At 36.0% G+C, this 20743-nt stretch overlaps 3 protein-coding genes across 4 annotated transcripts; all 3 read right to left on the bottom strand.

Moving 5' to 3' along the window:
- Nucleotides 1–250: 250 nt before the first annotated feature.
- Nucleotides 251–3798, bottom strand: LOC147949611 (uncharacterized). The gene is made up of 6 exons (XM_087452772.1): nt 3596–3798; nt 3342–3428; nt 1988–3026; nt 875–1710; nt 705–761; nt 251–606 (listed from the first exon to the last, which is right to left on the bottom strand). Exons 3-6 carry the CDS (start codon nt 2925–2927, stop codon nt 364–366), a joined length of 2076 nt encoding a protein of 691 aa, XP_087308898.1. The 5' UTR covers nt 2928–3026; nt 3342–3428; nt 3596–3798; the 3' UTR covers nt 251–363.
- Nucleotides 3799–5254: 1456 nt separating this feature from the next.
- On the bottom strand, nt 5255–10461 carry LOC104780774 (TSA1-like protein). 2 transcript variants are annotated; one of them, XM_010505322.3, is made up of 28 exons: nt 10325–10461; nt 10172–10223; nt 10046–10087; nt 9803–9915; nt 9626–9695; nt 9406–9480; nt 9278–9325; nt 9122–9184; nt 8975–9022; nt 8813–8878; nt 8676–8723; nt 8525–8587; nt 8395–8442; nt 8221–8292; nt 8076–8123; nt 7921–7983; nt 7778–7825; nt 7611–7676; nt 7483–7530; nt 7309–7377; nt 7174–7221; nt 6984–7028; nt 6853–6903; nt 6730–6762; nt 6586–6642; nt 6467–6496; nt 6273–6376; nt 5255–6172 (listed from the first exon to the last, which is right to left on the bottom strand). In XM_010505322.3, the coding sequence occupies exons 1-28, from the start codon at nt 10397–10399 to the stop codon at nt 5468–5470; spliced, it is 2298 nt and encodes a 765-aa protein (XP_010503624.2). In that variant the 5' UTR covers nt 10400–10461; the 3' UTR covers nt 5255–5467. The 2 variants fall into 2 exon arrangements, with proteins under 2 accessions (XP_010503624.2, XP_010503617.2); XM_010505315.3 differs by having other exon boundaries at nt 9122–9196.
- Nucleotides 10462–17161: 6700 nt separating this feature from the next.
- LOC104780785 (nuclear pore complex protein NUP50B) lies at nt 17162–19298 on the bottom strand. The gene is made up of 2 exons (XM_010505327.3): nt 19047–19298; nt 17162–18638 (listed from the first exon to the last, which is right to left on the bottom strand). The coding sequence occupies exon 2, from the start codon at nt 18606–18608 to the stop codon at nt 17343–17345; it is 1266 nt and encodes a 421-aa protein (XP_010503629.2). The 5' UTR covers nt 18609–18638; nt 19047–19298; the 3' UTR covers nt 17162–17342.
- Nucleotides 19299–20743: the final 1445 nt, after the last annotated feature.

Here is a 20743-nt window from a genome sequence, read left to right on the forward strand (position 1 = left end):
AAAGCATCAGATTCCCTCGATTAAACAATGACATCAAAGTCAAACTTATGGCGGATCAGAAGATTCACTAAACTATTCCTAACTCACTCTGCCCCATACAATACTCAACAATTTGCCTGACAATTACCGACTCAGTGAACAATTAATTCCTGATGCCTTCACGTGTAATAAAATTCGCCAAGTAATTAAGCTTTCCAGAATACAGATTCCAACAAAAAGAGAGAGTAAAGATTTCAAATTGCAATATAAGTTCAAAGAATAGCAAGAATTTTATAAGAATTGGGGGGTTCTTGTTCTTTTTTTTTCTTTCTGATACACGATCTTACCAGTACTAAACCAAAAATAAACGAGGGAAGTACACACTTACGGTCTCATACATTTAACTAGTACGTCCACAAATCTCTTGTACATGTGCTGCTTCATGTACATCTTCTCAACCTTTTCACGTCCTTGGTTAGCTAGTTGTAGCCTTGTAGATGGGTTTCTAAGAAGAAACAACAGGTTCTGAGCTAAAACTTTATTACCTGGCCTCCCCACAGGATGAAGTAGCCCTGTAACATTGTGCTCCACTATCTCCTTTGTTCCTCCAGCGTCTGTTCCAAGCACCTGTTCCCATTTAAAACAATAATTAGGATGAGAGAACATTGCCTTTTTTGTCTCTCCAGAATAAGAAAACATGGATTCATCTATCGTTTGTTTCTCACCGGAAGACCATAAGCCATTGCCTCGATAGTCACTCTCCCGAATGTTTCACCAACTCCCTGTTTCACAAATTGAAGAGGGTAAAAACAAAGGTTTAATAACGCATCAAAAAGCATTTGATAGTGTCTGTTTTGAGTGCAAGCCATAAAAGGATCAAGATGAGGAAAATTACCTGGGAATTTGTTACGTAGACATCTGCAGCAGAGTATAATGAGGCAACACGCGTGGTCGCTGGAGTCCAAAGAACAGAGGTCGATAAGTTTCCATTGTTTGACAAGAAGCTCAACATCTCCTTAACGTATGCAACTTTGTTGCTCTTAGACCCAACTGATCCAAGAAGAAATTTAAGGTCTTGTTTCCGTGTTACGTTGCCATACGGCAACAGCTTTCTTTTACCAGTGGCCGTGAGAACGGCTGGATTTTCAATAGCAGGAGACGTGATTTTCATCTTCCGTGGTGAACCTCTTAAACGATGTCTGACTGAAAGACTAATCTTTTCCTTCCTGATGCCATTGAGGTTCTTGATTTTGGACTGATTACTATTAGTTTTAGCCACTGGTTCTTGTTCTTGTTGACTCTCCAGTGCCAAGGCGGCAGATTCAAGGAGAAGAAGTTGTCCCTTTCCTGGGTTTATGCTGCTAAGAGACATCACAAGCATATCCGTATCTGTCAAACCGAACTCCGTTCTGACTGATTCACGTAGTGTTTGTCTTTTCTTCTTCATCATCTCCTGGGTCAGTGTTGGAGTATTTAGTGAACTGGAAATCCCGGCAACAAAAGCCAACTCATCATTAACAGACAGCGGAACAATAACCGGCTGAGACCTAAGCTTTATATGGTCCTCTTCACACCATGTTAACCATTGTTTGCTCTGTACTTCAGATAGAAAAATTAGCAGTTTCACTCGGTCGAGCACAGGTTTTGCTCGATCAAAGTACTCACGCCGGTTCTCCATCACCCACCAAGCGATTTGACTTCCACCAGCTGGATGGTGATCCATGTATTGATCTGCGGAGATTGTAACATACATCATAATGAATATCCAACCTTGAGGCAGAAAAGGAATATTGAACATGTTTTAACAATTCTTTTGATGAAAAATATAAAACTTGCACTAATAGAAAACAATCTAAAGTGAGCATGCTATATTTGACAACTTCTAGTTTAACAATGCATCTTTCAGTGGGAAAGGAATGGGCTATCGTACGCATTTCTGAACATGATGGTCAATATATACTCATGCAAATAGTGATGTCAAAGAATCAGCAGATCTATTTATCCTTACCTATCCATGAGGCACAGACTGCTGATCCTGCAATAACAAGATCTGCTTTCATGGCAGTTTTGAAGCTGAGTTCTCCTTTGTCTTCAACCACTTTGATCCTTCTCCTTGTGAGCTCTGGCAGTAATCCACCCCTTCTGCTCAAAACTACTGCATATACTGTTGCACCACAGCTCAAAAGCTCAGAAGCCAACTCCATCATTGAAATTGGAGCACCCGTCATTGATAGTTCATGGAAAAGTAGGACGAATCTTCTAGACCAAACAAGACGTTTAAAGTCTGATTTCCTGTCACAGGTCCCTGATCGCTTTTGCGGACTCCATCCAAGAATTCTATCCTCTAGTGATCCAAACGGACCAAAAAGTTTACCGTAGGTGACATTAGTCTTTGGAAGTTCTTGATCTTGCTCGTCCAAGTCCCTAGTCTCCATCACTTTCCTCACCCTTTGCTTACTACGAATCCTTGCACGTGAACTACGACTACCTTTTCTGGTCCTCCTCCTGGAGCTCAAGCTTGGTCGAGATGTGACATCCTCTTTCTTGGCCAAAGTTACATGCATCCTCTTATTTACACCTATATGGACTATATTGGTATTATCTACTACAGCATGAGAACTCCCATTAGCATCCAGTCGTTTATTCTGTTCCACATGCACATCTTCTCTCAGTTTGCCTCCAAACCGCAAGAACTCAACTTTGCTATCATCATCATGCGCCCATCTGGACTGAACATAAAATCCAAGATAGGTCCAAAGAGTAATCAAAAGTAACCAGTAAAGCAGACGGTTACTTCTGAACCACTGAACACCTGCTTTGCCCTCTCGACGTGGAGTCCTGCCAGAATGAACTCTCCTAAATGTAGGTGAACCCCTTGGAGTAGACCTCCCTGACAATGAAGACTTAAAGCTACCTAGTTTCAGCGGTGACAGCCGAAGGTCTTCCATACTATTCCTTTACAACAACAACATCCTCAATAAGCCACAAAATCACTAGCATCTAGACAAGTTTTATTTCACTTCATTCCACCAGCTCTCAGCAGCAACCTAGAAAGATAAAATCAATCATCAGCATGGTTTGCATAGCAAGTACTTGTAATCCAGCCAACTATATATATAGTAAAACTTCTGATCCCAGTTTCATCACTGCTAAATCTAAACAAACTCAAATTCAATTGGTAAATGAAATCGCCACTTCCATATAAAAGATAGAATCAGAACTGAAACCGCGTTGACGAAATAACGAAACAGTTTTCCGATTACCAAATAAAAAGCCAATGTATATATATAAAAAATAAAAGATCAAGATCGAAGCGAGCATCTTTACTTTAAAAAGATCAAAATCGTAGGGAGTAATCTTACTAATTCCGATACTAAATTGAACTTCCGACTTGGTTCGTCGATGCTCCGAAATAGGATTGAGGCGATCTTTTTTTTTTCCCCAGAAATCTACGATTCAAAGAAAAAGATAGAGAAGATGCCTAAAAGTCAATGTACTTCAACAACAAAATTAGAAAGAAGAATCGTCGATGTAAAAGAGACGAGAAACAACAAAAGCTTACAGAAGAAGTAGACGAAGACGAATTAGAAAGAAACAAAAAAGAAGAAGACATTACATTGCATAGAGTTTTCTCCGGTGATCTAAGCTTGAGCCACCACCAAGAGCTGAGCAGAGTCGCGGCGAGAGAGAGAGAGAGAGCTCAGAGACTCGGAGTTTAACGGAGTCAGAGAGCTGTGCACGAGGAGAGAGGTGGCTGATTCTAATTTGTTATTTGATTTTTTCCTTTTTCTCCAATTGTTCTTTTATTTTTTATTAATCGTTGTTTTGCTGACGTCAAAACTAATAAAGTAATCGTCGTTTTGCTTTTCTCCGAGAATGAGATGGCTAACACGTGTGGGCTACTCTGTTTTCATTATTATTATTTTTTAATTTTTGCGTGTGAATTTCCAAGGACATTTGTATTTAAATATTAACTGCCGAGTGACAAAATAATTTAAGTTTGATCCCAAAAATATAGTATAAGAAAATGAACATTATAGAACCATTTTCTTCACTTACATTATGATGATCTCAAAGGAAAACAAATTATGATCTGTTGAATTTTATAAATAAATTTATTAGCCGAAAAAACAAATAATATATTCAAGTGGTTACGACGTTCTTTTTTTGAGTTATGTATCAGGAAAATGGTGGTAGGAGTAGGACTAACTAATCTCTATTTAATGAGATTTATTTACTAACAAATTGCAATTACAAGAACTCAAAAGTCTCATGATTTCTGATTTTAGCTCTTTTAAGTTTTAACTTGTATACAAATGTTAATACATATATAATATTACCTAGCTAGGAACACATAGGCTCCAATTGGTGACCAATATTTAGGAAAAGAATAAAGATGAATATATTTACCATTTGAAAATAATATATTTTCCTCTACATTCCTCTACATTCTTTAAAAAATAAATAACAATAGAACAAAAATGTTCCTCTCCAAAATTGATGAGGAACAAATGTAACAAAAAAAAGAACAAATATAAAAATTCATTTTTTATTTTAAAATAAATTAAAAAAATGTTTATTTAATAATATTTAATTTTGTTATAAAAGAATTTTCATATTTTCACAATGTATTGACAGAAATTTTTTTTGATATGAATTTCATGTTAAACTAATTTTAAGACTCTATTTGAAAACTGTATGAATAGTAAAATAAATTTATGAGACTCATATTTATATCATAAATAAATGTAAGTTACTTTTAAAATTTTATTGTAGGTTAAAATTAATTATTAATATTTAATATGACATCTTAAATTTAATTTACAAATTTTTATTTTGAAATCAAATGTAAAATTCATTATATACACATTAAAAGTAATATTAGTATTATCATTAAAATTTTATTTAAATATTTAATATATTTTTAAAAATATTTTTTTTGTTTGGTTACCATTTACTATTTTATTTATTCTCTGCAGATTTTCCTTTCGTCCTTTCGTTATTCCATTCAGCATTGTTCTTTTTATTCTTTTTCTTTTTGTTTTTTTAATGGTTACCGTAGGAGGCATAGTATATGCCTCTTAAAATCGTGAAGCCTCTTAAATCATCATTATGAGTCGATCATTACGCTATTAAACTATATGAATGTAAAGAATAAAAAGAATCATGATATCCTTTATTTTTTAGTTATTATTAGTATAATTTTGTTGATTTCATCATTCAATTTCACACTTATTTGAAACTTTTCAAGATTTTATCTTTTTTTGCATTAGCGTAAAAAGAAAAAAAGTTTTATTATAAGACGACTAAAACATTATTTTGTAACAAATCTCTCCTTTTATCTATCTCTCTCAAGGGTCTTTTTCAACCTCTCTCCCCTGATATAACCAACAAACAAAGTCTCAAACAAAACAACACCAGGAAATAAAACACAAGAACCACAACTAATTGAAGATGTGCTTTAAATACAATCAAGAATCTCATTAGCTCAATTAAGCGAACTAAGAAACTCAACCCATATCTGTTCTGCTCTCTTCGTCGTCTCTAGCGCAAATTCCTCCGCCGCTTGCTCGTCCTTTGCCTTACGCACCGCCTCGTGATACTCTTCGTAGGCCTGGGAAGCCTCCTTGAGAAGCTGTGACAGACTCGTCGTCAACGACGTAAACTTTGAATCAACGTTCACTTTCTCTGCTTCTAGCTTCGCCAACAGTCTCTTGATCGCAACGATTCTGATGTGCAACGCGTCTCCTCGCTCAGCCGTGGTCTTTGCTGATGCGAAGACCGAGTCTACGGATCTCTGCTTCTCCATTGCGGTTTCTTTCAACAGTTTGGCTCGGGTTTGAGCAATCTGGACTCTCTGAGAAGCCTCGAGTCCTTCTTTAATGACGGTTTTGTATTTGGCTAGCAAAGAGATGTAACCAATAGAAGCTGAGCTGAGTACCTCGTAACGTGTACCGGCTGCTATAATCTCATCGAAGTTTGGATGGTTTACGAGATCACGTGCGCTTAGACCGCGCAGCTTCTTTAGGGTTAGCTTCAAGCCCTCTATGCTCTCTGATGTAGCGGATGATTCGCTTGTGGTAGAAGTAACTGATGATGAGCCAAGGACTGAGCTTACCTTTGAGGACGTTTGTTCTCTATGGGTATGAACAAGATTGTTCAATGATATGGTGAGGCGAGAAGTCTCTGAGCCCTACCAAAGTCAAGTCAAACGTTATCAAGAAACTGAGATTGATTCAGATGTGAGAGCCTTCCATTGTATGTTCAAGAAAGATCTATAAACTAAAACAAACCTGGGATTTGGATTCTTCAGCGAGTATCTCCGCTATGTTAATGGATGAATCCGTGTCTGCCTTAATACCATCTTTGTCTTGGTTAAAACAACCACATACACCATCTGCAAGAAACAAAAACAGAGAGAATTACACATAAGAACAGCTCTCTTGTAAAATTATTAACATTCATAATAATTAGTTTCAAAGCTAACCTGCAGGCTTTAGAAGACCTTCTAAACCAGCTGTTAAAGAAAGAACATACAAACATTGAGATATTAATTGTTTCCCTTTTAGAAAAATATATATTTGTGAGAATCTGAAGATTAAGTACCACTGTTTCCGACATAAGTTTTCTGCGCTACACTTATGGTTGACGTACTCTTTGCAGCTGTTGACACAACACATGCAATTAAGAGATATCACAGAGAATATGAAAGAAAACGACACAAAGAAAAATATAAAAGCAGTCTCTTACAGTCATCTCCATTGGTCTTTGCAATTGTAACAGCTGCAAGTTAGAATTAAACAGGAAGACCAAAGCAAAACTGTTAGAGACTTGTCCTTTTTTTTATAAGAAATATTTAGTCCTTAAGGTTACCTTCAAATTCGCGTTCGATTGCTTCCAACATAATGCTTCTCTTGTTTTCATCTGTTAAGAAAAGAGAAAAGGACTTAAAACGTGTCTCACAAGGCTCTGACTCTGAGGAACAAAAGGATCAAGTTATTTACCTTGTTTTGATTCATTCTTTATCTCATTAAGGCCTCTTGTTGCGGCTGAAAAAGGAAAATGAAACTATTCATGTAAGATCATGATTACTTGTTGTATATGATTTGGATTCATCTGATTAACAAGACTTATTACACCAAGGATAGTTCAAGCTTCCTTCAAAGTTAGAGAGAGGAATATATGTTAAAGTACCTTCAAACTCGAGTTCAATAGCATCAAGCATACTTTTTCTCCTTGCAGCTGTAACAAAACATGAAAACATAGCTGATTCATGGATACATTAGAAATTAAATAAACAACAAAAGAAATAAGGGGAAGATTTGTTACCATGTTCATCATCATCCTTGCCATCGGTTGAATCATTAGCCTTAATCTCTTCAAGACCTTTTGTAGCAGCTGTAATGTAAGAACATAAAAAAAACAGAAGAAAACTTATCTACTTGATCTGTTTGTATTGATTCACATTCAGCTAAGAATTGCAAAATTTTATGTGAAAGTAACCTTCAAACTCGCGTTCGATAGCTTCAAGCATGCTATTTCTCTTTGCAGCTGTAACAAAACATAAAAACATTCTTTAGAAAGCTATGGAAGCAAGGTCAACCGAAAAGGTAGAGAAGAAAAATTATTACATTGTGCAGCGTCATCTCCTTCAGTGAGGTCGTCAAGATTTAGTTTCTTCAGGTTACTTGCAGCAGCTGCAAAGTAGTTTGACAAAACAGAGGAAATGATTCAAGATTTGATTCCGGTACCATAAGAACTAATGAACTAATAGCGAATACTAATATGTCATAATTACCTTCAAATTCACGTTCAATCTCATCCAACATACTTTGCCTCGTTGCAGCTGATAACAAAGATATAAGTAGACCTCTCTGAGAATTACGCTACAAGAAAGGTTAATGAACAGAAAAAAATGTCTAAATGGAAAGAGCTTCTTACATTGGTCTCCCTCCTGTTTGTTATCGGCGAGATCTTCAAGTTGCTTAAAACTCTCAGTAACGGCTGCAAGAGAGGAAACAAACTCTTAGAACTTCTTGAAACCAATAAAGATTTAAAGATTCTCTCTGCATATAATGATTGGTATGTCAATTTACCTTCAAATTCGCGGTCAATTGCATCTAGCATACTTTGTCTCTTGGCAGCTGTAATTAAGGCATATCATATGTTTTCTATCAGAAAACTAAAATGTGGTGGGACAAAAACAGAAAAAGTATCAAAGTAAAGATAACAATATCTTACCTTTTTCTGAATCATCTTCATCTTTGACAGTGTGAGCATTGATCTTTAGCCCTTTAAGACCACTTGTAACAGCTGCAAGTGGAAGAAAAGGAAACATAATCATAAATATTCTAGATAGTCTCAGCACAAATATTGTAAATCAATTAAGATAGATATTGAGCTTGTCAAAATAACCTTCAAACTCGCGTTCGATTGCATCTAGCATATCCTCTCTCTTTGCAGCTACAACAAGACATAAGATTTCTGTTCTGAATATTATACCTGAGACTAAAAGATCATTAAAATAGAGGGAAAGATAAATTACAGTGTGCTTCATCATCTGTGCTTGAGGTTGAATGCCTTAATTCTTCAAGACCTTTTGTAGCTTCTGCAAACACAGGAAAAAACAGAGGTCTAGGATGGTCTTGCAGAAGATATCTAATTAAGACAAGATACTTGTTACTCAAGATACCTACCTTCGAACTCTCTTTCGATCTCTTCTAGCATTTTTTGTCTCCTTGCAGCTACATTAAGACAGCAAAATCTGACTCAAGAGTACTATAATATGTAGACAAGGCATCAAACAACCTAAACACGAGAGAGTTTTCTTTACCATGTTCTTCATCATTGACTCCAGTCAAATCATCAGCCTTTAGTTGTTCAAGACCCTTTGTAGCAGCTGCAAGTAAGAAAACATAAGACAGAAACCAATTGTTAGTTAACTTTTCGTGCTCAAGAACTTAGTTAAAAAGATAAATGATATGTAGAGAGATACCTTCAAAGTCACGTTCAATCTCGTCCAACATGCTTTGTCTCTTTGCAGCTGTAACAAAAAAAGAACAGAGAACTTGGACTTAGAATAACATATAGGAAGAACAAAAATGTGATCGTAAAAAGTGCTAGAGGAAGAGTGTTCTGTTACATTGTTCATCATCTATTCCTTTGGAATCATCAATCTTTAGTTGTTCAAATCCAGCAGCAGCAGCTGCAAGTAACTCTTTTGTAAGTAAGACTTGATCAACAACAGTTTTTTCAAAAACTTAAACTTAAAAAGCTAGACAGAAACATGGAAAGGTACCTTCAAACTCGCGTTCAATAGCTTCCAACATTTTATGTCTCCTAGCAGCTGAAACAACAAAGACAATATAAGAGCAATCTCTTAGCAAAAAGTTCATATTAAAGAGGAAGAATTTGTTTTTGTTCAACCTTCTTCATCATCCTTAGATTCATCAACTTTGTTGATAACATCAGATCCAGCCTTTTTAAGTTCATTGACATGGGCTGTAATCAAGAAACACAAAAGAAGACAAACAAACTCTTCATGTCAATATTTTGATGATCCAAGGCTTCTTCCAGACACATAATATCAATTGTACGACACTTTTAAGAAAACAGAGCAAAAACAGAGTAAAACATCTTCACTTACCTTCGAACTCAAGTTCGATATGGTCCAACATACTCGAACTTTTCTTGACTTCATCAGTAACAGCTCCTACCTATATAGATCCAAAGTAAAAGAAACAAGATCTCAATTTGCAGTAATCTTTTAAATCATAGTCATTCATTCAAATTTTGCTAATGTTAATTCAGAAACACTAGTTACCTGAGCTGATGTATCAACAGATTCTTTAAGAATTTCCACTGATTCTTCAGTTAGAGACAGAGATATAGTGTTGTTATCAGTCGCTGTACTGTTTTTCTGACCACTGGTCTCAGCTGATTCAACACACAACATAGAAACTACATTAGAAATCAAATTGCAGAAGAAGAAAAGAAACAAGACAGAGAGAGAGAGAGAGAGAGAGAGAGAGAGAGAGAGAGAGAGAGAGAGAGAGAGAAGTCTTACTTTGATCTGATGCTTCATTGCCTTGGAGAGAATTGACATTAGCTGCAACCAAGAAAAAAAGTCATCATCTCCTGGTTATTTTAAGAGAATTGTGTTAAACTACGATTCTTAAATCTTAAGACATACCTTGATATTCATGCTCTATTAGACCTACACTCAAACCTCCAGTTCCTTCATCCTAAAACCAAAAGTCAAATGCAATTGAAATCAGTTGATCATATATGATTGATTCGTTTCTTGTAAAAAAACAACAAGATCATATGTCTTTTGTGTAATTACCTGGCAAGAAACTTCATAGAAGCTTGAGAGAACAAGACAAAGAGACAAACCTAGAGCTAAAAACTTCGTTCCCATGGCGGAAGATTGTTATCACAAAGATCAAATAACACTATGCTGAAGCTTGAGGAAAAAACATTATAACATGACTTTAAATAAAACCAAAGTAAAATAATAACTCAACGTGGCTTTTTTATTTAATAATAGATATTCACGTGGCTTTTATTTTTTATATACTTTTCACGTTCCTGATTAGTGATTACAAACAATCTAACGCTATTTTTTCACGTTCCTGGTTATCCCACTCTTTATGTTAGGTAAACAATGCTTTTTGAATACTGTGACCAACTATCTATGCTTAATTTAAGTTTAATGTTGAAATGTATACGGGATCTAACAGGAGAAAGTTTGTTAGAGGGAAACGAAGAAGAAGAACTTTTTATATTTCTGTTATTGATCTTAATTGTGTTTTTACAATTACTAATAGTAATGAAGCTGACCGGTTTAACTCCGGTTTACAACCAAATCACAATCACAATTGGTTAATATTAAACCATTCTCTATATACTCTAATAGTCTCCCTCAAGATGGCAAGTATATAGATTTGAGAGCCATCTTGCCAATAAGAGCATTGAACGGAGCCGGTAGTAGAGCCTTTGTGAATACATCCGCGAGTTGCTGATCCGTCTTGACGTGAAGAGTCTTGATCAAACCACTAACAACTCTGTCTCGTACAATATGACAGTCCAACTCCACATGTTTTGTGCGTTCGTGAAAAACAGCATTGTTAGCTATATGTATAGCAGCTGTTGAATCACAGAAAAATGCCACAGATTTTGTTTGAGGAGCCTGAAACTCTCTGAGAAGATTAACAAGCCAAGCTACCTCTCTTACGGCAAACTCCATTGCTCTGTATTCAGATTCTGCAGATGAATGAGAAGCGACTTGCTGCTTCTTTGATTTCCAGGATATCAAAGAATTACCAAGAAACATGCAGTATCCTGATGTTGATCGTCGAGAATCACGACATGAACCCCAATCAGCATCAGTGTAGGCTTGGAGAATCAAATCACAATCGACAGAATAAAAGAGACCATTCCCAACTGTTCCCTTAACATAATGCAAGACTTTAAGAGCTGCCTGCATATGTGATTCTTTTGGGGCTGCGGTAAATTGACACAAGCAATTGACGGCATATGTGATGTCAGGCCTAGTAATAGTCAAATACATCATTTTCCCAACTAATCTTCTGTAGGAAGCAGAATCCTCTAGTAGTGGTTCCTTACTATCAGAAACTAGCTTTATACTAGGTTCCATAGGTATAGAAGATGGCTTACAAGCTAAGAGACCAGCTTCCTCTAGTAAACCCAAAGCATACTTTCGTTGGCAGATAGATATTCCTGATGCATTTCTAGCAATTTCCAGACCAAGAAAGTATTGGGGATTACCTAAGTCTCGGAGCTTGAAGGCTTTTTGCAGATTCTCCTTTAGCTGAGCCACTTCACCATCATCATTACTTGTAATGATAATATCATCAACATAGACAAGGACTGCAACATACTTTCCATTAACATTTCTGATAAAAAGAGTATGATCTGAATGTGATTTTTGAAATCCCAAAGACATTAACACGACACTGAATTTCAAGAACCATTGTCTGGAGGCCTGTTTTAAACCGTATAGAGACTTTTGCAGTTTACATACTGCGTTTGGAGGAAGAGTTTCACCTTCTTTTGATGTATATCCAGGCGGTAGAGTCATATATATCTCTTCTTCGAGATCACCGTTTAAAAAGGCATTAGAAACGTCCAGTTGATGTAAACTCCATTTCTTTGCAGCTGCAACTGCTAATAAAGTCTTCACTGTTGTCATTTTAGCCACAGGAGAGAAGGTGTCAACAAAGTCAATGCCTTCTTGCTGAGTGTAACCCTTAGCTACTAATCTAGCTTTGTAACGTTCTAGACTTCCATCAGCATTCAGTTTTACCTTATAAACCCATTTGCAACCGATGGCACGCTTATCTGGTGGTAATGAGCATATCTCCCAAGTTGATGTACTCTCCAGAGCTTGTAACTCTGCATTCATTGCTTGTAACCAGTCATCAGACTTTTTGGCTTGACTGAAAGAAGTTGGTTCAGCATGCTTCGTACAGAGCAAATATAAGCTCTATAAGGAGTTGACAAGGCATTATAACTCAGATAATCTGAGATAGGATATTCAACACCAGAAGAAGACAGATTGCAGTAATAATCTTCAAGATAAGTAGGTGGTTTTGTTTTTCTGCAAGTCCTTGAACCATTAGAACTAGCCGTATCTACAGGAATGGAACTGTTGATGACATCATTCACAACTGTAGGAGATTCACTCACAACTACAGGAATGGCGTCATTATGTTCAACAGAGTCATTCACAACTGTAGATGCATTATTGCTAGGAAAATAATCCGGTAAGATAGTGGACTCACCTTTAGCATATGGGAAGATATCTTCATGAAAAACGACATTGCGTGAAACATATATGCTATTAGTCTCCAAATCCAGAAGTTTATATCCTTTAACACCTGGAGGATAGCCAAGGAACACACATGCCTTTGCTCTTGGTTGGAATTTGTTTCTGTTTTTGGAGGATGTGGAGCTATAACACAAGCAACCAAAAACACGAAGACCATTATAATCAGGTAAGTGAGAACTTCATATGGAGACTTATCCTGAAGTATGGGAGTAGGTAGTCTGTTGATGAGAAAAACAGCAGTTAGTACACATTCTCCCCAGTATTCAATAGGCACTTTTGACTGAAACATAAGAGATCTTGCAACATTCAAGATATGTTGATGCTTCCTTTCAACTACTGAGTTTTGCTCAGGTGTCTCTGGGCATGAGAAATAGTGAATGATCCCTTTTGCTTTGAATAACTCAACAAACTTCAATTCTGGTGCATTGTCTGATCTAACACCTTTCACTGTACTTTTATACTGAGTCTCTATCATCTTCAGAAAATCAGGGAAGATTGTTAGAACTTCACTCTTATTCCTGAGTAGATACAACCAAGTAATCCTTGTATGATCATCCACAATAGTCAGAAAATACTGATATCCTTCTGTCGTTGGCACTGCAAAGGGACCCCAGACATCAATGTGTATAAGATCAAAAGCAGAGGCACAAACATGATAATTAGATTTGAAGGGTAGATGCTTTTGTTTCGCAAGAGGACAAATGGTGCAGTGAAAAGATCTTTTATTTCTCATTTTGAATCCAAGTACATCTGTGACAATGTCTACTCTTGATACAGAAGGATGTCCTAATCTACTATGCCATAGACTAGAATCAACTACAATATTTGTAGAGAAAGTGATCTTCTGGGTAATAGAATCTTTAATGCTATGAACATCCAAGACGTATAGATTGGATATCTGCTCACCCCTCCCAATCATCAACCCCTTGATAGGATCCTGTATCATGCAAGAATCTTCATCAAATGTCACTCTATATCCCAAATCTTTTGTCAACTGACTTATACTCAGAAAATTCAACCTGAAATCGGGAATATACAGAACATTGCTCAATATGAGACATTCATTTAACTGCACTGTACCTATTCCTGTGATTTTAACTCCAAAACCAGTAGGTAAAGTGACTGAATTATTTAGAGTTTCTGATAATCTCAAGAACAAACTCTTATCATGGCAAACATGATGTGTTGCCCCACTATCTATTATCCAAGATTCTGAGGATAAAATGTTTCCAGTGGCCCTCAAAACTCCAACAAAACCAATGGTAGAAGGAGAGAAAGCTATACCAGGTAATGCGGTAATGGTGGCACCAGAAGTAGAGGCAACATTGATAGGTTGGTGTTGTGAGTTGAAGTAAGCAATAACTCCATTAATCTGATCTTTGGTGAGGACCTTCGTCAAACCGTCGATCAAGTTATTTGTCTCTGTCATAGCAAGTTGTCCAATAACCGGTTTGATAGGAGCTGACTGTTTCTCAGAATATGGACTCTTCTCTGTCTGGTTCTTATGCTTATGTTTAAAACCAATCGGATAACCATGAATCTTGTAACATCTGTCCACTGTATGGCCTACATAACCACAATGAGAACATATCAGTTTCTGTGGCCTCCCGGTATTATGCGTTGCATTCACTGAAGCTTGAGCTTGAATTGGTGCTTGAATTGGTGCTGCAACTTGAAAGGCAATGGCATTAGAAGGAGCTGGTGTGAAGCTTCGTTGACTGTGATCTTGGTCCAGTAAGTTGTAAATTTCTGCCAGAGTAGGAACATGCTTTTTCATAATGATTTGGCTCCTGACAACAGCGTAAGATTCATTGAGACCAGCCAAGAACTTTATCACACGAGCATGATCTGCTTTCTTCTCCATTGCTTTACAACAATCACATCTCTTACACAAAGTCACACAATCAGATCCATCCAACTCATTCCAAAGAGTTCTTAAAGTGGTATAATATGTTGAAAGATCCATAGTTCCCTGCTGTAAGGACCATATCTGCTGAGATAACTGATAGGATCTTGGAAGATTGGTAATATGGTACCTAGTGAAGAGATCTTTCCATATCTCCGACGCATCATTAAAGCGAAGCATGCTTTTATAAATTTGCCTAGATACTGAATTCATAAGCCAGGATTTCACCATACTGTTACAGCGTGACCAAATCCTAAATATATCATCTGATTCTGGTGGCCGTGGAAGAGATCCATCAATAAAAGCAAGCTTGTTCTTCGCATCTAAAGCAACCTTAATCGCAATTTGCCAATCATCATAGTTTGTACCATCGAATACTTCAGAGATAATGGAAATACCATGATTATCGCCATTTGTGAGGTAGTACGGTGAGTGTATACTATCATATGACTCAATCACCGGAGCTCGCCTCTGAGATCTGGTTACAGGTGAACTTTCCGGAGACGAATCCTCGCGATTTCCCGATCTCCGAGCTGAAGAAGCTATGCGGACCGTGCGATGAGCGTTTCTTCGGTTAGTCACCATCTTTAATCAACAATTTTACAGCGGAATTGAAAGATTTTTGAAGAAAAATTTTGATCGATACAACGATTCTTCAGAAAATAGCCAAACGGATCGATCGAAACAGAGAAATCGAAGAAAAAATGAAGAAATTTAGGTCAAGAATCGAATGAATCTTTGGGATTCATTGCTCTGATACCATAACAGGAGAAAGTTTGTTAGAGGGAAACGAAGAAGAAGAAGAACTTTTTATATTTCTGTTATTGATCTTAATTGTGTTTTTACAATTACTAATAGTAATGAAGCTGACCGGTTTAACTCCGGTTTACAACCAAATCACAATCACAATTGGTTAATATTAAACCATTCTCTATATACTCTAATAGGATCCACGTTGGTTACATTGAAGTTTAAACTATTGATCAATTTAACTAACTGCAATCTGATGAAATCTAAATATAATCATTGAGTTATATCTTCTCCACTCCAAGGTCCACGTACTGTGACCTTCGTTGCTGATTTAATCTATAATGCAATAGTCATTACTATACCAAATCATCGTATCTCGTAAGACTTAAGCAATTATATTATACTAAATGTCTGCCGATCAGTGTTTTATAATGCATTCATTTGGGGTAAAAAACTCCTAGAATGCATTCATTTGGGGGAGTATAAGATAGTATTAGCGTGCAACATGCGAAAATTAAATACATATGTATATGGTTGTACTTGTACAGGAATGACAACACATGTGTCACCCTAAACTCAATTATCGACTTTTTTTTTATGAATTTATAAACTAGGGCAATAAATTCAAAATCAGACTTTTAGATCTCAATATATGATTCCTATTAAAACTTTTTTAATCATTCCACTTTGGTCTAATACGTATTACAAATATAAATCTTGTAAAATACTCCGTAGTACATACTTTTTTTCTTTTGAAATTTTCTTTTTAGCCACCGTAGTACATACTTGAAAGAACTTGTTACTTAAAAACGATTACTTATATGAAATGGAGTGAGTAGTAATCATGAAATCAACAGAAACATTATCATTAACCATCAAGTCCCCAACCCCATCGGTAAACCGTAAACGAAACTCGTTTGGAAAATAAACATATCGTAACAACATATGTCTCTAAATATTATATTGTAAATTGTAATGTTATTATAACGTATAAAATAATTGATATATACGACATGTTGACGATAAGCTAGCAGATTCGATTAGATTAGAGTATTAATTGAGAGGGCCACATTCTTTTCCCGGAGATAACGCCACCGAGCTGCCCATGCATCATCCATTTCTTCATTTTCGTTGCTCAATTAAGTCCTTCTATTCATCTTAACAATAATTTCCTAAAACGTGCTACATAGAGGGATAATTAAAAAAAAAAAACTGATAACTAGTGTACTTATCAGTACCAAATTTTGAATCTTTTAAACAAATTAACACCGTAAAAACAATTGTGTCTCTCCTTGATCCCCCTACTTCAACAAGTTACAACACAATGACATGTATATAAGTTTATAACATTAAAACCAGCTTTCACGGCTGGCCTTCACATAAAACAAGTGAAGCCCAAATTGTAAGCCACATATTATTAAGAGTAAATTGTTTAGTCTCACAATTCATTAGTGCTTTGGCTTGGGCCACTTAACTTTCAATAAGTGATGTCTAGTGACATAAAGATTGGTAAATCAATTGAGATAAATATTGAGTATGTCAAAATAACTTGAAACTCGCGTATGTCAAAATATTGAGTTTTCTTTTGGTACTGGATTGGCCAAAGATTAAGCCGGATGTGTATTATTATTATCTATAAATGTAAGCCGGATGATGATTTACAAAAATACGTATTTTTGAAAAAAACAGTAATAATATCCAATGTTCATTCACAATAATAAGATATCCATAAGAAGTTCAAGTGATCTATATATAATCTCTCTCTATTCTCTCTGCCGAATATGAGCTTCAAACAACATAGACAAGAACACAATGAAACTAATTAAGACGACGAATGTTTCAAAGTTTTTACCTTCAAGCATCTTCAGCCCTCGGTGAGTTCTCAGGTGTCTTTAAAGGAGCTGCTGCTTCTACAACGGAAGGTTTACTTTCTTTATGTTTCTCGATAACTGCTCGGAACTCTTCCACTACCGTTGGGTCCTTGAACTTGAGTGCGAATGTCGAGAGACCTTTCTCGGCTTCATTTATACTATTCACACAAGCAAATGTGATTCCTTTCTTGTCCATGTTCGCCAATTTCATTTCAGGGTAAAGACTTGCGTTCAGGATCAACCTATAGTTTCCTTTGGATCTCATTACCAACCTGGCTTTTCCGTTATCAGCCGTGGATACGTTTACCTTGAGTTCTCCTTTCCCACGCTCTTTCCATCCTCCCTCAAGATATTCAAACATTACTGAATCAGCTGTGAAGGCCGCTTTCTCGTTCTCTTCTCCTGTTTCCACTGAAACATCTTGCTTAGAAGGGAAGGCTGTAGTAGTAGTTTCTGTGCTCTTCGTGACAATGGAAGCAGAGCCGGATGCACCAAACAGGGAAGAGTTTCCATTGCTTGACAGGCCAAAACTGAAGGGTGACTGTTCAGAACCTTGCTGTGGAACCAAACCAAACGAGAATGAAGAAGCAGAGAAACTTGTACTAGCAAGTCCTGTGAATGCGTTTTTGCTACTCGAGTGCTGGTGGAAAGAACTCAAGCCTCCACTATCTCCATTCTTCTCTGTGTCTTCATTTCCATCACCTTCTTTTCCTTCTTTCTCGGTCTGATTACCACCTGAATCCTTGTCAACAGCCTCACTATTGCCGTTGTCATCTTTAGCCGTTTCAGCAGCAACATCAATTTCTGTCGTTGTTTTTGTCTCGTCTTCAATCTTGTTATCAGCTTCACCACCATCTCCAGTATTAACTGCCTCACTCTTCTCGTCATCATTGGTTGCATCACATCTTCCATCATCCTCTGTCGAATCCAACCCAGACAGAGGCTTGTTCGTTTGTTCAGCAGTAGTAGAAGGAACATGAGCAGTAAAAGGGACCAAACGAATTCCAGCAAAGGGATTGGATGCTAGTGGTGCTGCTGCTGTTGCAGATGGATCTCTGCGCTTAGCTCTGAAAATTTTTCTGGTAGCCAAAACCTCCTCACTTGCAGTCTTGAAAGTACCACTGGCGAGTGCAGAAGTGTCTTCATCATCATCATCATCATCATCATCAAGGCCAGGATTGTCACGAGACAGTTCTTTCAAAGCAGCTCTCTTTTTGGAAGGCTGCTGAGCATTTTCCGAGTCCCCCATCTCAACACTTACAAGCAAAGCTAAGAGTCCCTATACAACACCAAAAACAAAAGAATCCATAAAGATTGTTGACCAGACGGACTCTAACCCCATAGACAATGCTTAAATTTTAAAAGCTAGGGAACCCTAAATAACACTGGAGAACGGATCACGGTAACTAAAGTTTAAAGAAACCTAAGATGTTTGTTAACGAAGAAGGCATACCAAAATCTAGAAGCGATCAATTAAATTATACGATTGTGCAGCGGATATTTGAAATCAAAAAGAACTAAATCAGCCGACACGCACGCATACAACGATAAAACCATCTAGCAAAACAGAACTTCGAAAGAAGCCGCAAGTAATGGCGAACTATGTAAAAACCCTAAGAACTCGAGCAGCGAGTTGGAAGAAAGAGTATATATCCTCGAAGGAATATTCCAAGATTCGGAGACTTACGGACAAGCAGAAGCAGCAGAAAATCACTGCCGGAGCGAAGAGAGACGACCGCCCGGAGAGAGTAATAAACAGCCGGAGGGGAGCGAGAGCAATTAAAGAGAAGAAACAAAAAAAAAAAAACGAATCTTATTATTCCTTTTTAGCACATTTAATCTGAAAATTTGGGAAAAAAAGGAAATAAGTATAGGGAAAAATGTTATTTAATACATAAACTTTGGCAAAAAAGACAATGAATTCCATGGGAGTTATGTTGATTAGCCATTTCAAACACCAAATATCATAATATCATTGATCAAATCAAAATAGACATATCGTTAAATAAGATAACTGAGCAACTAATGACCGTTACTTTGCCATTTAACAGCATGTTGTTTTTGGCTTCATCAACCATATTTGATGTTTTAAACGGCTACTCAACAAAACTTGATGTATTAAATGACCTCTCACAAAGTTCATAATTTTTTTGCCTAAATTTGAGACTTTATGTATTTAATTACATTTTATCTAACTTGAGTAGTCTAATTTTTCTTATTTAACTAATAATGACTAATTGTTGAATGAGTTATTTAAACATCCAAAATAAAAATTCATCCTATACTCTTCAAAAATTTAAATTTAAAATATAGCAAATATTATGTTTTAAAGATAAATTCACATAAACACATTATTGAATTGGGGTAAATGTCAATAAAAATGTAATTATGTAATTTAATCACATGTATATTATTTTTGTTTGTTAATAGACAAACAAAATTTTGCACATGGGTTCTCATAGTATTTTACAAAAGTAAATATTATTTTTAATCATTTATGATTTTGGAAAACATAAAAGAGTAATACATCAACAAAATTAACAAATCACCTCTCAAATAATATAGAAGATATAGGAATGTATTTTTTAATTACAGAAATAGTAGATTATACATTTCTGTTAAATAATATCCACGTCATGAATTATATTCATAAAAATTTCTCAAGTTTTAAATATCTTCAACTCAATTGATGTAAATAAAAAATCTTTTTTTCAATTATAACCGAAAATATTATTGCAAAGGATATTTGCTGCACATGTACAAATAACAATAAACTGTATAATAGTCAAATTACGCTTGATTTTACATTTTAGAGGTATAAAGCAAAGATTGTCGAGTAATGTGAACAAAAAAAATCAAAATGCATTATCTTTTTTATGTACTCATAATTTGATTAAGAGTCTTTTCGTCTTGCTGAGTACAAAAATTATTAAATTGTATAATTTTGGATTAATTCATGAACTTTCAAATTTAGGCCAAAAAAACCATGGACTTTGTGAAAGGTCATTTAATACATTAAGTTTTGTTGCGTAGTCATTTAAAACATCAAATATAGTTGATTAAACCAAAAACAACATGCCGTTAAATGGCAAAGTAACGGTCGTTAGTTGCTCAGTTATCTCATTTAACGATATGTCTATTTTGGCTTGGTCAATGATATTTGGTGTTTTAAATGACTAGTCAACAGAAACTTGATGTATTAAATGGCCTCCTACAAAGTCCATGAACATGTTGTGCCTTTTCTGTAATTAATCAGATTTTATAGACTTTTTTTTTTTTTACTAATTATATTATTCTTCTAATCAATTGTATGATCTCCATGGACTTGGTGTATACGGTTTCTATCAATTTGAATAGCCATGTCTCAACCCTCAATTTGAATAG

This window comes from Camelina sativa, chromosome 1, assembly GCF_030686135.1.
Source record: "Camelina sativa cultivar CO46 ecotype springtype chromosome 1, ASM3068613v1".
NCBI classification, from domain to species: Eukaryota; Viridiplantae; Streptophyta; class Magnoliopsida; order Brassicales; family Brassicaceae; genus Camelina; species Camelina sativa.

What these genes read in the sequence shown, in the direction of transcription:
- LOC147949611 (XM_087452772.1), bottom strand. Translation starts at nt 2,927, where the DNA reads ATGGAAGACCTTCGGCTGTCACCGCTGAAACTAGGTAGCTTTAAGTCT. An exon ending in TCTACGTAACAAATTCCCAG is followed by an intron (nt 762 to 874) that starts GTAATTTTCCTC and finishes TTTGTGAAACAG; the next exon opens with GGAGTTGGTGAAACATTCGG. An exon ending in CAATGGCTTATGGTCTTCCG is followed by an intron (nt 607 to 704) that starts GTGAGAAACAAA and finishes AAATGGGAACAG; the next exon opens with GTGCTTGGAACAGACGCTGG.
- LOC104780774 (XM_010505315.3), bottom strand. Translation starts at nt 10,399, where the DNA reads ATGGGAACGAAGTTTTTAGCTCTAGGTTTGTCTCTTTGTCTTGTTCTC. An exon ending in TATTGAACTCGAGTTTGAAG is followed by an intron (nt 7,029 to 7,173) that starts GTACTTTAACAT and finishes TTCCTTTTTCAG; the next exon opens with CCGCAACAAGAGGCCTTAAT. An exon ending in AACTTATGTCGGAAACAGTG is followed by an intron (nt 6,497 to 6,585) that starts GTACTTAATCTT and finishes TTTCTTTAACAG; the next exon opens with CTGGTTTAGAAGGTCTTCTA.
- LOC104780785 (XM_010505327.3), bottom strand. Translation starts at nt 18,608, where the DNA reads ATGGGGGACTCGGAAAATGCTCAGCAGCCTTCCAAAAAGAGAGCTGCT.